The sequence below is a fragment of the Channa argus genome, chromosome 11 (genome assembly GCF_033026475.1).
Source record: "Channa argus isolate prfri chromosome 11, Channa argus male v1.0, whole genome shotgun sequence".
Classification (NCBI taxonomy): domain Eukaryota; kingdom Metazoa; phylum Chordata; class Actinopteri; order Anabantiformes; family Channidae; genus Channa; species Channa argus.
In genome coordinates, this window is record NC_090207.1 from 22316137 (window position 1) to 22329529 (window position 13393).

The following is a 13393-nucleotide window of genomic DNA, read 5'->3' on the forward strand; positions in this document are numbered from 1 at the left end:
CCCAGCTATCCCTTAACCCTCTTTAGAAAGTCTCCCCTTTCACAGTCAGTCAGACAGACGCGCTAAGACTGCAGTAGCTCTACTTATGAGTTAAGATGAGTTGTGCTTTGGGCACGGGCGGACATAACAGGGATGGCATTTTCCTTTGTATGAAAAATGAAATTTATATCTATTTTCTTCTTTAGATTTTTTTCCAAAGCATTTACATTTACAATTTTTTCATTATGGCAAAAACAGCAATAATGCGGTAGTAATTTTAGTTGGCATAGTAAAAGTAATTCTGCCAGGCGTTGTTATACGTAGTAGTAAATGTATAAATGTACCTCTTGCATCTGCAGTTTGTATAATAACATAAATGTCCTCTTCTAATCCTCCTAAAATTGAAAAAATCCTGTATTGTGAATCCTATTTCTCCATGTTTTACAGCAGATTTTTGGTTTTTATATGGTGGAGTCAAGAGTTAATTTCTGTTTGTCCTATACTCTTCTACATGCCTCTTTCATGCTTAGAAATGTGAGCTCAGATGGGGCAGAAGCTCGACGCAGATTGAGGGAATGTGAGGGACTAGTGGATGCCCTGCTGCATGCCCTCCAATCAGCTGTAGGGAAGAAAGACATGGACAATAAGGTAGGACACCATACGACTCATTCACTTAACTGAAACACAGATATTTAATGCTACTGGAATGTGCAGAAACAGTAAAAACATATGTACTGTAGAACAAAGCTTATCTGCCTCTTTTTTCCCTTAGTCTGTGGAGAACTGTGTTTGTATTATGAGGAACCTGTCGTACCATGTCCACAAAGAGGTGCCGGGGGCTGAAAAGTTTCAGGATGCATCAGCACTAGAGGCCACCGGTTCAGCAGGACCACAGAGGAAGAAGAAAGATGATGCTGGCTGCTTTGGAGGCAAGAAGGCCAAAGGTGAGAAGGACGAGATAATCAGAATGATATAAAACATTACTTCCAGTCATAACCATAAATATGGGACTTTCTTAAAGGAGTTTTCTGCTTTGTTAATAAAACATCTAAAACAAAGTAAAAGTAGAGTAAAGTAGAGAGTTTCTTTTATTGTGGACCATAAATGTCATTAGTCCTAATGGAAGTCCATTATGGAACATTTTGCTAAAATCATTGAAAGAGCTGCATGTAGTGTTTTACAGTCCTAAATATTGTTTTCAGCTCTGGCCTTTTCATTTTTAATGAAACCTGTAAGATGTAAAATTACAGTTCTCAATTTTTAAATTAAAACCTGGTTTTAGTCGAGGTGTTATTTTGCTTTTTTCACAGAAATGAGGCCAGCTGTTCACTTATTTGGCAGTGGACAAATTTGCATTATATACAGGATTTAAAACACCAACTATTTTTAAGCAAAATTAAGGCCATTAAAACAATCCAGGGCATGACCTCACCAAAATGTTCATGAACATCCTCAAAAGAGAATAATTATAATAACACACATTTTGTCAGACAGCAATGAACTAAGGCATAATAATTCAACACAATGAGCTACGTACATCTGCAACATGAGGCAGTTAATTGTCTCTGTAGTTTTGTACTTTCTTCCTTGAGACACTGCGTCGACTGTCACATCAGGAGGTGTTTATCGTTATTGACTCTGCTTAACAGATGTGCCATGAACGTATGTGTTGTTAGCAGCGTTTTATTAGTCTGTGTTCTCCAAAGCTGTTAGCTAAACGACGCTGTTATCTCCCTGCTGTACAACAGTAATGACTGCCATTAATCAGTCACCCAATGAGGTGTGACTACCAGCCAGTGACCTCTGACTTCTAACGACTCTTTGGAGAATCTTTTGGTTCAAGGGTCAGGACAACACAGTAGCTTAAAAGTGTTCACATTTATAAAGAAACCAATTAAACACATTAATACTTTCACACATGCACACATGCAAACACACACACTGAATAATGAGATGTGTTTAGCTGCTGCAGACCTTGAAGGCATTTTTAGAAAATAGGCTCAGGTACAGCAACATTAAGCACAGCTACAATAAAGGAGCACAGAGGATGGCAGTTGAGCAATACTCTCTGCAATATGTTTAGGCATGTGTTATCTTATGTAGGCTAAGTTTGGCCTCCTCTTCAGTTAAATGACACATTCATAATAAAATATAACATTATGATCAACATGTGCTTAGCAGTGTCATTCTAATAAACAGTCTGATACTTAGCTCTTATTTCCTTCTTTTTTGCACATTTCTATTCTTCCCACACAGATTTTAATGAAGCACTTATACAAATGTTGGCACTATGAGCTTCTCCTGTCTTTCCTTCTATCTTTATCTTCATGTCTTTTTCCATGTTCCTTTATGTTTTGCACTTCTGGTGACTTGGCTGTTTCTTTTTCCTTATGCCTCTCTTTTTAAAAGCCATCATGCTGATGCCAACTCTTTTAACATGCTTTCTAGAGAACACCTATAGACTACTAATGGCTTCCTACTTTGCCTCTTTTCTATTTCAAAAGTACTTCTTTGCTTTTTCTGTCTCTGCTTTCTCTGTGTTGGCCTTTTTCTCTTTTCCCCTTCACTCCTTCACCTTCACTATTCAGTCAGAGATGACTCCTTTTTGTGGAACACTGTTCACATGTATAGCCCAGCTTCTTGACACACTCTTTTACACACACACACATACCACATCTTTTTTACCATGCCTGTTCTCTCTCTTCTCCCTGCTTTGTGTTTTTTGGCATTGCTGCTGCTTCCTTGGCTAACTATAGAGGAATGGTTTAATCAAGGTGAGTGCCATCCTTCAACCCTTCTCACTTCAGCTCTCCTCCTTCCTCCCCACCCTCCCCGTTCTGTTCCTTCTCCTGCTCCTCCTCCTTCACCCCGGCTGTAGAATAGAAGTAGTTTTGAGTGTCCTCCGAAAACCTCAAAGTTTCAAGGACATCAGAATGGTGACCATGGTGTTTCATTCATTCCACATGTTCTCCTCCACTGTATCTACCTCCCTATCATAGCACTAAGTAAAATAAACTCCACCCTTCCCAATCTTCAAACTTTGTCAGTTTATGGGAATTTGTTAGGTTATTGAGTAAAGCTTAAATAATCAAGCATTGAAAATTATAATGTGAAATCTATGTCTGAATCTATGTGAAAATTCATTAGAATGACCAGATCACACTTATCACAAACATATGAGACAAATTGTTATTAAATGTATCCTTTTGTGTTTTGTAAAATACAGTAAATGTATAGGTAGAAATGTCAAGCTCCACTGCAGACCCTGTCGGTGTTGGTTTGTATGTCTATTTAGGGGCTTTGAATTACATGGATTCTTGATACTGAAGCAGATTGGTGTCAAAGCGGCCGCTATTTAGTATTTTGTGCCTGAATTTGAGGGTTTTCCCCGAAAACATTGTAACATAAACACATTAATGTTTGACATTTTGTGAAGAAATCTTTCACTTTTTTGTCGAAAGCTAGATAAGATGAGTGTTCATGCAGTAATGGTAAAGCCAGATCCTGAAACTAGCTAGCTACTTTAATTGTCCTTTTCCCCATGTAGATTTTTACAACCTTCCTATATCAACTTGTTAATTAGTGAGGTCAGTGTTGCTTCATTGTCTTTCCAGCAGTTAAGTAAATGTATCTCCCAGAAAACTGTACAGTAAGTATGTATTTTGAATGCTGAACTATTTGTTTGACAAATGTAATCTGTAAAAAAGTCAGACTTTTTTCTCTGAGTTGCTTTCAAGCAAAGATGTTTGTGTTTGAATGGATGGTAATATATGCTAAGTAGCCATTCTATAGATCGACTTCATTGCTTAATTAATAGAGGGGATTGTAAGTTAAAGGATAACTTTGGTAATTTTCTAAATTTATTTTATTGTCTACAACCATCAAGCTAAATACAACATTGAATCTTGTATAATCACATTTTATTGCCTGTCAGCCAGTAGCCTAGATTAGCTTGTCCTTCTGTGCCACAGACCTCTGTTTTTTTGTCCAAAAACTATTAAAAACACATCAGCCAGACACACGGACCCACTGACATATTTTATTATTCCAGAATGATCACCATCATTGTACAGGAGATGTAGTGCCTGTGCTGTTAACCGGTGTTGTGTCTGCTACATGAAACATAACTTAAAGTAAGGATAAACACATCTGGATGAGGAAGAGTTTTGACAAGACTAGCCACGGAAGAAAGAAATACTAATATTTGTTAAAAATACAGGAATCCTGATTTTTGGAGTTTGGAAATATGTCATGAATGGAGCTGTGTGTCTGGCTAATGTGTTTTTAATTGTTTTTGGACAATAATAGAGGTCTATAGCATAGACAAACAAGCTGATCCAGGCTGCAGGCTGACAACTAACCAAACATAAGTAGAGAAGATTCATTGTTGTTTTACTGTCTGCCAAATTACAAAACGATTCCTGTGAGAAACAATTTAACTCTTACACAGATTCAAGAAAAATATGCATGTTTTTTCCTGAAGACAACTTAGGGTTTAGCCCAGAGGGACCACTTTCTAAATTTTTCTTACCTCAACTCCAGTGACCGAAAATTCACTTCAATATACTGTAGCCTTTTAGTCCGTGTGTCTCTCAGTTGTCCCATGGGCATATCCATGAGCATGTGAAATGGCCATTAGCTGCTTGTGCTGCAGTCACCCCATCGCTTCCCCCATTCCATTTACCCTCTGCCACTGCATTATTCAATGTGTTTTACTTATCAGTATATACTTGAGAACGCTGTTACATCGGAAAACTTGTTTGTGAACTCATACAGTATCATTTTACAATATCTGCCATTTCATCCCAGCCAAGACACTGGTGTCTGAGAGCCAGTGTGTGTCGGTACATAACCTTCCTACATCTCTGCATTTTGTGTACTCGCAAACATTCATGCTTTATTGTGGCTTGGTGTGTAGTGTAGATGTGTAGATGTGGATCAGAAATATGTAAAGATGCCTTACTCTAAACATCTTTTTTTTTCGGCTTATCCCCTGAGTTCAGTGTCACCACAGCGGATCATTGTCCCCATGTTGATTTGGCACAGTTTTTTTTACGCTGGATGCCCTTCCTGATGCAAGACTCCCAAATTTCTACCGGGCTTGGGACCGGCACTGCACAGCTGGGGAGGGGAATGGGCTTTTAGGGGTTCAGTGTCTTGCCCAGACACACTGAATCCCTAACTCTAAATATCATGGTGATAAATTGATTTATCTTATACCACTACATAAATACAGCACTAACACATACTAGCCAAATATAATAGAGAAAAATCAACCCAAACCCATATCGGTCTAACCCTGTTATCTCTGACACTGTCTGTTTTAATCCAATATTCACAGGATATGACTCAAACATGGTCTTGTCTTTCCTCTACACAGGCAGGAAAAATGGTGAGAATGACAAAAACTATGACACATTGGATCTGCCGAAGCGCACAGAGCCATCAAAAGGTAGGACCTCACCCTGGGCCTGGCAAGCAATATATCCTTCTGTTAACACTTTTAGTGCTGAGTGAGAATAAGCCAGAGTAGACCGAGTCTAGAACTAATTTATTTAGAACTCATTCCGATAAAAAAGGGGGAAACTGAATCAGATCTTTGAAAACGGTGCTGGTAGAGAAATGAGTGATATTGGTCAGGTGTGTTGGAGGTAGCCCGGCCCTTTAGGTTTCTTTGTTGTTTTACCAACAGTGTCAAATGTTGGCAGGTTTTCAGTTCTGTAAGTCATCTTTTTGTTAAAAATGTTGCACTGGGACACCAAAAACAAAAATGAAAGCAACCGATTATTGTATACTGAGCTCTATAAAGTCGGTAACTAAAGGGCATCCATTTTTTTGTCACCTACATCGACTGTATTATGCTTTAATTCACTGGTGACTACTAAACCTAATAGGGGGCGATGTTGATAAAATTTCAAGTTTTAATTTTTAGGGTTTGAGCTAAGAAAATGTTTTAATACTTGACTGTTTAGTCCACAGGCATTCAGCTAATTGCTTAATAATTTGCTTTCAAGCAGAAGTGCAGGAAATTTTCTAGATCCAGCTTTTTGTAGGAAATTGATTATTTGCTCTATTTAATTTTATTATAAATTGAACAGCTTAGTTTTAGACTATGGGTCAGACAAAGCAAGAAATTTGAATATATCACATTAAACCTTTGTCAGGCGAGTTATGTAGTGAACCCTGAGAAAAACTCCAACACCAAAGAAGAGTTAAATCGTTTAATGGAGATCAGAGAATTAAGTTCAAGACAGGGAAAATCAATGTGGAGGGATTCAGCAGACGAGGTTGGGAATAGTAGGAGCAGCTAGTCAGGTAGGTGGCGATAGAGGCTGACGGAGTGTGTCTGGTAAAAAGTTAAACACTGGACAGAAGAGGTACACTTGAGTATAGCACAGGTAAAGATATAAATGGCAAGATTTTTCCTATACAGGGTAAGAGCTTACTGCTAGCTGTTGAGAAATTGAGGAGGTAGAGTGGCAGCAGAGAAGGTGAACATTCTGGTCTGTGTGTAGAGGTGGGCAGGTAAGATGGTCGTGGATAACATAATGGCTACGCCCAGTTTTTTCCCTGGTCTTCCACGTCTTTAGAAAAGTCTTTGTCCATGTTTCTTCCATTTTTGGATATTTTTATATCATTATGAAGGGTTAATTTTCAGGTCTTCTTAAATCTGTGTTCCTGATCCCATATTTCACTGGTCTGATCTACCTACTTGCACATTGAAAGCTCAGTCCCAATTTAACACATCTGGTGCCAGTCATCAAGCCATGCTGAGTGTTTTTAAAGATCAGATGATGTTACATGTTAAAGGTAATTAACAAGAGGTTTTATTAAGGGGAATGCAAAATTGTGCAGAAATACATTTTCATTATTTTACCATTATTTTTATACACCAGTTTTGTTATTTCTAATGATGAAGGAACATTTAGACTAGCTAAATATGCATTAAACATTATGTTAATGAAAAAAACTTTTTTGCCATTTCATTGTAAGGAGTAAATACTTTTTCACTCATGACATATCAGATAAAAAAGAAACTATATCTACTAAAGAGACTAAAATGAGAATCACAGTTTTGTTTCTGAGGTGTAGAATAGCAAACCTTGAGTTTTAACATTCTGAGGAAGTGTGTGGTTTTTCCTCATAAACCCAATAGCGAGAAATATGAAGCAACAACTACGGTTTAATTCTAAAGAAATGACCTGTGGAACCATAGAAGCAAGAAGAAATTAGATATTTTACTACAGTGCTCGTAAAGTTTATTCTGAATTTCTGTTCTTAATTTTCCTTTTTGAAAAAAACAAACAAACTGTGAGAGCAAAAACATGTAACTGGTTTTAACAGACAAAGCAAACAAAGTTTTAGCTTTGCTCTACAAGCATATTTTAAGAGGGATATTAATCTTCTCGAACAGCCTTACCTACAGCCCCAATTTTAATAGTAATAAGTCATGTTGTATCACGATGTAATAGGCATCATGAAAATAAAGTTCATAAAATATTTATACAAAAGATAATCCAAGATTTGATAAGCATGTCTATGTTTTGTAATCTCTTCTTATTAGCTTTGTCTATACTTGTATCATATCATGTGATCAGTGATTTGGCAAAGGTGACTTGGCAATTTACCACATGTAGGTCCAAAGTGTTTTTGTCCCCAGACTCTGCATCTGGTCACTTGCATAAGTGTTACTAACTGTGTGTATGTGTGCATTCGTACTCTCTTTGCTTTTGGTTTTTGGCACAGACAGGCAGTTGTAACAGCCATATAAGCAAATTAGTATGCAAGACACAGGGCAATACATCTGGAATAAAACAGAATTTGTATTGCTTTTGGGTAATGTGGAACACAGGTGTGTGTGTGTGGCTGCCCATCTGTCTAGTGGTGAATTTTGCCTGAACTTGTCACACATGTTATGTGGTATTTACACATCAGCACCTTTATCCATGTGTAGTGGCAGGCACTCAAAGTCAATACCACTTCCTATTTGACTGTTAATTAGCAACATTAATGCAGCAGAGTGGGCTCTCATTAAACTAGATCACAATTAATGGCTGTGCTTTTACAAGTTAAGCCAATTTTGCCTTTTTTTTAAAATCACTTCTAAAGTAAAAGGAAGCAGATTATCTCCAAGGATGATAATTATTATTTTCCACTCACTGCAGTTTCATGGGTAAAAGCCAAACTGGCATGCTGAGACTGTGTATCTATAGTGGTTACAATTGTGGTGTGATTACATTACACAGTCTGCAAACAACACCTTTAAGAGTTTTAAATCCAAAGAAAGCAATTATCATTTTACAGCTAAATGTCAAACACTGTTGAAATGTGTGTGTGGGTTCATCAGATCACTTGTTTGCACACATACAGTACATATCATATTTAATGTTTACATCTCCTTGACTTGGATTTGTGGTTGCCTTGTACCTCACTTGTAAGTCGCCTTGGATAAAAGCATCTGCCAAATGACTAAATGTAAAGGTTTTTTACTTTTAATCACAGTTGAATAACAACAGTGAGGTGCATTGAAGTTAAGCTTAATTGCCAGAGCTTATTGACATTTAAAACACATTTATCCATCTCACCTTTTTTGCAAAGTGACTGAGAGACCATAAATGTCAGCCCTTGTTTGTTTGTCTCTGAAATGTATGTTTGCATAGCTTCAGGAGGTTATGCCCCTCTCCCCTCCTCCCTGAGTTATCTGTGGGGTGTTTGCAGAGACAGAGAGAGAGCAGCTCTTATTCTGTAGCGATGATTAAAGGAGATATGTGAAATTACATGTGTATCCTGCTGCTGATCTGATGTCCGACAGAGAGAGGTCAACCCTGGTTCCAGGCTGGACCTGGCAGTGGGCAATGAATAATCTTTTTTTTGTGTGTGTGTGAATGTTTATGTTTGGAAAGAATAAGAAAGGGAAAGAACCAGACCAAAGTATCGGGTTTACTGGATTTACTTTTACTTCAAATAGTTAAACAGTTTTGAGCACAGTACATGAGGTTATTGAGTGTTGTAACTAGTAGTTTTTAATTAGAACAACTGAATAGCTTAAAATTTTTGTTAATTGGTTTTGGAAACTTGAGAGCCGGCTCCAAAAAACACTGACATAATCATTTTTAAAGTTGTTAGGGAGAAAAGACAGTATACGAGCATAAACTCAGGCATACATGCAGTCAGAGCCAACAAAGAGACATGCCAAACATTGTCTGCTCCTCTGTAATTAACTCACATGGTCACTGTAACGTTGGCAGCAGGAACAGTTAGCTGAAGGCAAGTAGCATTGCTTGTGTTGGCTACATTCAGCGCACGTTAAATTAGCCGACTAACCAGCCGGTGACATACAAAAGCTTCTAAGCTTTAAGCTACTGTTACTTCAAATGCATTTATATAATATTGTTTGAATTGTATTGTACCATTACTGGTTCAACTGTACAGTTTAATTGTATTGAGTCGTGGACCGTGTATCCAGACGTGTTTAAAATTGTTTAAGAGGGAGAAATACATCCCTAATGATAAAGAAAGTGACCCTATAATTATTGTAAATATATCAATGCTGTTTTATTTTGACTTCATAAATGTGTCTTGTGATGTTTCTTTCTATCATCTAGTTAGATTAAGTCTGCACTTTGTCCACACAAACTGAGTTATTTTGTCGGCGTAGTTTCATTAGACAAAGGACCTGTCAGTAACTGAAAGTCAGTAACTGAAATTATTGTCCCATACAAACAGAAGCAAAATGAGTTTGGTGCTGTAACAAAAGTAATTAGGAAGTGTGAAAAGACCATCTATCATTATTTGTAACCAATTATCCTGTTTAGGGTCGTGTGGGTGCTGGAGCCTATCACAGCTGGGTAACAGGCAGGGCACACCCTGGACAGGTCACTAGTCTATCTTGAGGCCTACACAGAAAGACATACACAGTTAGACAACCATTTACACTTGTGTCTATGGGCAATGTAGACTCACCAATCAACCTGACATACATGTCTTTGACTGTGGGAGGAACCCGGAGTACAAGGAGGAAATCCACACAAGCAGAGGGAGACTGGCTGGGGATTCAAACCTGCAACCTTCTAGCTATGAGATGGCACCGCTCACCACTTCGCACCGTGCTGCCTGTGTGATGTATTTCATTAGAGATCGTGTTACCGTGGCAGTTCCTGAGATGATGAAACATTTTTCTGGGAGTTAATTGAAACCACAGCATAAACCTTAGATTGGTAGAACGGTTAGGTGAGAGACGAGTGAGTGAGCACTCAGTATGTGCAAGTAAGTCTGTCCTCATTTTTTTCTGAGAGCAGAGGTTTAAAAAATTGTAGAAGCTTCCTCCAACCTGAAGCAGCTGATACAATATGAGTTTGTTCCAAAGTGAATGATTTCAAGTACACACCCCATGGCAAACCTAAGATAGGAATCATTTGACCTTGACAACTGCCATGCTAGCGTCTTAGTTTAGCTGTACTTACAGAAGACACAGTGGTGCTTTAAAAAGAATTGTCTCATTTAAGCTGATATAATGTATGATGTTTGCCAACCTTACGCTCTTAGTTTGGCTTGTTGCTAATGTCTCTGAGCTGTCAATGCTAAGATCATCTAATTAGCACCATCAAAGTGATTATAGTTCATCTTAATGTTTATATCAAATGTCATGAAAATCCATTAATTTGCTGTTTTCTCTGGCAGCGCCTATAACCACCATAATACATGTTTTTTTTTGTCAAACTCCTTGTACTTTTAAGTGAGGCTAATTGATTCCAACTGCATCAGGTAGTACTAATTAGTCATATGTGATAATAAAGGCAATCGCAGCGATAAGCAACAATGCCAAAAGGGCCCTGTGTTTAAACATCTGCGGTACTCATAAGCTTGCCCTCTAGCTCTCTGTCTTTTTCAACATTATTTACTAATTCTCATTTCTCTTGTTCCCTGCCACTTTAGTAGTCTCTCCATCCCTGGGAGATTTATTGTGCTTCCCTCGCCTCACAAACATTGTGAAAACAGTATCTCTTACCAAGACAGCCACTATGTAACGCATCTCACTGCTTTATCTTGCAAGCCGAGCATTTAATTTGTGGAAAAGGTCTTAGCACTGACAAACAACACTATTGAGAGCTGTTATGTATTGCGTTGTATCTGCTTTTTTGATATTGTCCCAATATAGATCTCTGTTTGTGGGATAATGAACACTGACTGTTTTGCTATCGGAGTCATCTCTGTGTCTGATGCCTTTCAGCTCTTGATGTCTGAAAAGTCAGAGGCTCAATTGAATTCAGGAAAATGGAGATACGCTTTCATTGTTTGTCTCTGCTGTTGTTGCTGCTCATGGAGGAGAAATATTTCACTTAATGGCTCTGTGGCATGAGTCAGATTCTTCTAAAGCTCCCTGTAACATCTCTACGGTTGGTGTGAGAAAAGCAATAGCCTTGCCCAGAGGCACGATGAACATCCTGCTGCAGTGAGTAAATATGGTCAAACCGATCCATTTTTCAACATAAAGCATCTTTGCATCATTAACTGTTGCCCAGTCTGCTTCAGAGTAGCAGAATCCTAAAGGGAGGGAAAGTTTAAACCTGTTCTGCCTCGATATTACATCCAAAGTTTAAGCAGACAATCTGAAATAATTTAAACTACATGTCAAATTCCAAACAGCAGTCTAATGTTGGCGCTCTGTGTTAGCGTGCTGTGGAATTTAACACCCAGTGGACAGTGACTCCTTGGCTCACTGATTTCTTGCTAACTTTGCAGCCTGTTGACCACTTTGATGAATCGTGACTCACACACAACTCAATTGCCTCTTGTTGCCTCCCTCCTCTATCTCCTCACTCCCTGCTGTCGTATTTTGCGGCCAAGTGAGACCCCAAATATTGATGGCTACCTCATGAATTTCTCACCAGGCCACAGAGCAGAATACAGAGCATGCACATAAACAAATAGCATGCATATTAGCATATAACACTTGCACAGAGACATGCTCATGCACCTTCGCACATACTCTCTCAATCACAGCTTCTCTGCTATTTTGACACACACTGAAGGAACCAGACTGTCTGGCACCATATATCAATGTCTGTCTCTTGGTAGCCTCTGTCATTACATTTCCCTTGACATTACACCTTTCATATCCCGAATGTATGATGTCAGTTTTTGTAACTAGATGCAGTCATGTCCAGAGGAAAGCCGATCCTCCTACAAAGGGATCATCACGAGTTGTAATGAGCGACTATTTGGTTTTATTTTCTAGTTGTGCCTAGTTGTGTTTTTCCATTTCTAGCATAAGCTTTAAATCAGGCAAAGCTAAATGGGGCACAAAAAAACAAACAAAAAAAAAAAAAGACACATTGTATCTTTGAAAACTTCCTAAATGAATAAAAGAAAAACCTGAATCCAGAGCATGCTCCTCTGGTATTTTCATTCAAATTATGTGTATTCTTCTATTATCTGTTTTCTGCTTTATACTTCCTCTAAAGTAACATCTGTGCAACCACTAAATGAGAGCACATATCATGGAGTGCAGTTCACATGTTAAGTTAGATATAGGTTAACTTCATAGCTAATTTTCGACTTCTGACTTTTCTTTGCCGTTGTCAGATAAATTCTAACCACCAATTGCCATTACAATCGGATATGTGAAAATGTAAGTGCAAACGGTTCCTCTAAAGTAGGTTTTATTAGAAGTAACTGCATATAACTGTTTTGTATGATGCTGTGAATGTGGTAAGATTTATCTAGCTTTTATTACTGTAGATGGAACAGGCTGGATGAGTCAAAACTTATGACAGTGCTCCAATAAATGTGAAAAGTATTATGTATATGTTAAATGCTTGCTCCAGATGCTAAACGTTCCACTCACCCCTGTCTCTCGAGCTCAGCGTAGAATAAAATGGAATTCTTTGCCACTGCACCAGCTGTTGAGAATGCCACCACCATCCAATGAGTCTTTTCAGCGGGCTTTGGCTGGCGTCACACTGCTTACATGCCAATCACTTTCCCCTCTCTGTTACCAATGGTAACACTAAGCAGTCTAAGAAATACAGCCCCAATTCCAGAAAAGTTGGGAAAATACAATAAGCCATATTTTATTCACAATAGAACATAAACTACATATCAGATGTTGTAAATATGAAATTTGACTCATTTTGAATTTGAAGGCAGCAATACATCTCAAAAAAGTTGGAAGAGGGTGATGTGTGGCATCCCCTCTTCTGTCTGTAAACGTCTGGGAAGTGAGGAGACCAGTTGCTGGACTTTTAGGAGAGAAATGTTGTCCCATTCTTGTCTGATGCAGGATTCTAGCTGTCTAACAGTCCTGGGCCTTTGTTGTCTGATTTAAAATTTTTTGATGTACCAATTGTCTTCTATTTGTGAAAGCTCTGGACTGCAGGCAGGCCACAGGAAACAGTGTCCATGGTTTCCATGA

The 13393-nt window shown here is 38.3% G+C and overlaps 1 protein-coding gene across 18 annotated transcripts in view; it reads left to right on the forward strand.

Moving 5' to 3' along the window:
* Positions 1-13393, forward strand: part of arvcfb (ARVCF delta catenin family member b) — a 202531-nt gene that overhangs the window by 158772 nt on the left and 30366 nt on the right. For 13 of the 18 annotated variants that reach the window (XM_067520515.1, XM_067520507.1, XM_067520508.1 and 10 more), the window contains 4 exons: positions 510-627; positions 752-923; positions 2736-2753; positions 5360-5431. In XM_067520515.1, coding sequence (XP_067376616.1) covers positions 510-627; positions 752-923; positions 2736-2753; positions 5360-5431 — 380 coding nt within the window. The remainder of the gene's footprint in view (positions 1-509; positions 628-751; positions 924-2735; positions 2754-5359; positions 5432-13393) is intronic. The other 5 variants (XM_067520509.1, XM_067520511.1, XM_067520522.1 and 2 more) reach the window with 2 other exon arrangements.